The 3,822-nt window shown below is 42.5% G+C and overlaps 1 protein-coding gene across 1 annotated transcript; it reads left to right on the top strand.

Annotated features, from left to right (window-relative positions):
* Positions 1-410: 410 nt before the first annotated feature.
* Positions 411-3,476, top strand: LOC109765272 (beta-ureidopropionase). The gene is made up of 6 exons (XM_020324062.4): positions 411-788; positions 1,300-1,407; positions 1,577-1,765; positions 2,314-2,541; positions 2,641-2,865; positions 2,955-3,476. The coding sequence occupies exons 1-6, from the start codon at positions 666-668 to the stop codon at positions 3,315-3,317; spliced, it is 1,236 nt and encodes a 411-aa protein (XP_020179651.1). The 5' UTR covers positions 411-665; the 3' UTR covers positions 3,318-3,476.
* Positions 3,477-3,822: the final 346 nt, after the last annotated feature.

The following is a 3,822-nucleotide window of genomic DNA, read 5'->3' as shown; positions in this document are numbered from 1 at the left end:
AAAAAAATAAAAATTTCTGAAATTTTGCAGTATGAACCTTAGTCGATCATTCTACTCACGTGTGAAGTTTCATCATGTATTAACACCCATGGTATTATTAGTGAAGAAAATACAAATGCGGCCATACTATTCATTAAACAGTGTTTTTTAATATAGCTTCGATTAGCTTTGATTTTGTCATTATTTCCCAGATTACCACGGATGTGATTTCTTCGTGAAACTTCATATGCGAGTATACCGGTTGACTATGTATATTAAAAAAATAAATTCAGAATTTTTTGATTTTTTCTAGCATTTTTTGGAATTTACTATTCATAAAGGGTGCGCGCGCACCCATGTTCACCGAATCCCCGTCCAGTAAAAATATTCTACTAAGGGTTTACACCGAATCGGTTAGAAATAACCTTAGTACCCGGGATAATGTGTGTTTGTTTTCTAATCTAATCCCCCCCGCATCCACCAAGCTCGCCCGCCCCCATCCCGCTGTCGTGTGCCGTCCCCGTCACCGGCCCTTGTTTTCTAATCCCCGCCGGATCCGTTAAGCAAGGGGAAATCTGCTCGTCGTGGTCTCTCTCGTGGAGTGCGGTTTCTAAATTCGAGAGAGAGAAGATAGAGAGTCCTACTTGCTCCTCTCTCCTCCTGCGAGTCCAATCGCGAGGATAGGGATGGAGAGCTCCAACGGCAAGCCGCCGCAGGGAGAGGAAGAGGGGAAGGCGGCGGGGTCGATCGGAGGCTACGAGTCGCTGCACAGGCTCCTCGAGTCCAATCTCCCCCCCGAGCTCTTCAAGGTTCGTATCCTCGGCCCTCGCTCGCCAGCTCCTCGGAGTCAGTCGCTCGGCCCACCTAGTTGGTTGGGTGAAATATTTGTATACAAATGAAAAAGATCTCGAGGTAATCGCACTGCGTGGTTCAGTCGATATGTATCGAGGAACCTGATGAATCATGTAAGCGGATTCAGTTGGTTGTTTCCCTACACAAACACAAGTTAACTGTCAGATAGCCGCAATCTTCTACTAGCAGTGAAACGATTGACTCAGTGCTGGAATTTGCATGTCTACTATCTGGCCTGTGTTCCGAATCTGTTTTCTATATAATCATTCAACGAATTTGTATCCAAATTGTGCGATGATGTTAGTAGTCCGTGTTTGTGATCTATTGTTCAGGTACCTGTATTTTTTCACACTGTACTTTATTTCCGATATATTGATGGTATCTAGATTCATTTGTTTTAGGAATCTATTTAGGCTCAATTTGTTTATACTGAGTTTTCTTTAACTTATGTTCTCCATTTGGTGACAGGAGGCAAGCCGGTTGCTTTTGGGGCTGAATTGTGCACACCCTCTTGAGGCTGTTTCCCTGCCCGGGGCCACCACTGATCTTGCCAAAGCGCATAATTTCGATGTGCAGGTTATCTATGAATAAATTGCCTTCATTTTGAATAGCTGTGGTAGATTATGAACTGATCTTGTAATTTCTAGACACCCTATTTCGAAAACCAGCAGTAGCTAACAACTGAAACTATTTGTTTGCCTTCTCTTGTTTGAAAATTTGTAACTGTTAGCTACTTGTATTACAGGCATTCCGTTTCAACGCTGACAAAGAGCATATGAGGCAACCACGGATTGTTCGAGTTGGCCTAATTCAGAACTCAATTGCTGTTCCAACGACTTGTCATTTTGCTGATCAAAAGAAGTCTATCATGGAGAAAGTAAAACCCATCATAGATGCAGCTGGTGCTTCTGGTGTCAATATTTTGTGCTTACAGGTACTTCTAACATTGGTGATTTAGTTGTGGTGTTCTCTTGTGACTCTTATCTGCATCTTTGTTTTCAAACCTGATGTCCTATTAGTAAGTATATGAGACTCTGCTTGGCATATCCTTTGCTTCAACTTCTGCCAGCTAAGAGAAGTTCGAGCCTTAAATAAACAGCCGCTTTCTCTGCCCATCATCTTGAGAAACTGAAGGCCACCTATTTAGATAAGCCAGAAGCTGTTGAGTAGCCGCTGCTGTGGCTTCAGAATCTCTCTGGTCTCCCATTCCAAGCACCACTGAAGGAAAAAAAAGTCCTTCCATTTGCGATTACTCGGAAAAAAAATCCTTTTATCCAAACGAACCTTATAGGCCGAGTCTTCTTACCAAACAGCTTTGCCACCTTCTATGAGATGCTACTACCTTTTTGGGCTTCTAAGCACCAAAAACTAGCTTCTTAGAAAAGCTTAAGCCAGTCCAAACTAGCTATAATATTGAGACATGTTTGCTTATCTTTCCACAGAAGCAGATCATTTGTTCTGATTCATACCCTCAAATTTCAGGAAGCCTGGACAATGCCATTTGCCTTCTGCACGCGTGAAAAACGATGGTGTGAGTTTGCTGAGCCTGTTGATGGAGAATCGACTCAGTTTCTTCAAGAGCTCGCACAGAAATATAATATGGTAATTGTTAGCCCTATCCTTGAAAGGGATATAAACCATGGAGAGACTATATGGAATACCGTTGTTGTAATTGGAAATAATGGCAACATAATTGGCATTCATCGAAAGGTATGCATATCAGTACATTTTTCTTTCCTTTGGTTGCATTTCCCTGTTGCTTCCTTCTACCTGAAAGTATTTTTAGTCTCTAACTGAACACTACTGCAGAATCACATCCCAAGAGTTGGCGACTTCAATGAGAGCACATACTATATGGAAGGTAACACTGGGCATCCAGTGTTTGAAACAGCTTATGGCAAAATTGCTGTAAACATCTGCTACGGCAGGCATCATCCTCTGAATTGGCTTGCATTTGGCCTCAATGGAGCTGAAATAGTTTTCAACCCATCTGCAACTGTTGGTGAACTTAGTGAACCAATGTGGCCTATTGAGGTCAGATAAAACTATTCACATGACATTTGTTATTATTTCTGCTGTTATTCATGCTGGAGCAACCCTGATGCTAAGCTAGTAAATTTCAGGCAAGGAATGCTGCAATTGCAAATAGCTACTTTGTCGGATCAATTAACCGGGTAGGCACAGAGGTATTCCCGAACCCATTCACTTCTGGTGATGGGAAACCTCAGCATGCCGACTTCGGTCATTTCTATGGATCCAGCCATTTCTCAGCGCCTGATGCTTCCTGCACCCCATCGCTATCGCGCTACCGAGATGGCTTGATGATATCTGACATGGACCTGAACTTATGCCGCCAGATCAAAGACAAGTGGGCCTTCCGCATGACTGCTCGGTATGACATGTATGCTAACTTGCTTTCAGAGTACTTGAAGCCAGATTTTAAGCCTCAAGTCATCGCCGATCCGCTGATAAATAAGAGGGCTTAATTCTGGATCAGTTGGGTCTAAGCAGACGAAGTCGATGCCCTTTCCCTTCTTTTCTGTATATGTTGTATAATTATAAAAATAAATCAGTAAACATCTTTTGATCAAGTTTCCATGGTCTGACTTTACCCAATGTTGAAATCATACATATTCACCCTTTTATGTTGTGAATTTCCAAGTGAATGTTCTTTGAATAAAATACACCACACAATGGCCCATAAATAAAAAGAATCCTAGTTGGATTTACATTATGGATGTCGCACAACTAAGGGCGCAGATTCTCTGAGATAAGTTACCTGCCTTTGGCTTGCTGAATTGTGGGCCATCTTGTTCCTGGGCGCACATGTCAGCTACTGTAAAGGCAGGTGATGTAAGTCAGAGAATCCACAGCCCGACTAAGCATCATCGTCCAAAGAGATGAACAGCTGCCATATGATGCAGTGCATTCGTTTTAGAGTAAGGCAATTAGGCCAGCCTAAGAAAGGGGATTGGCTATAGAGTGCATAAT

The sequence above is a fragment of the Aegilops tauschii genome, chromosome 5 (genome assembly GCF_002575655.3).
Source record: "Aegilops tauschii subsp. strangulata cultivar AL8/78 chromosome 5, Aet v6.0, whole genome shotgun sequence".
Classification (NCBI taxonomy): Eukaryota; Viridiplantae; Streptophyta; class Magnoliopsida; order Poales; family Poaceae; genus Aegilops; species Aegilops tauschii.
This window is presented reverse-complemented; position numbering and strand designations above follow the sequence as displayed.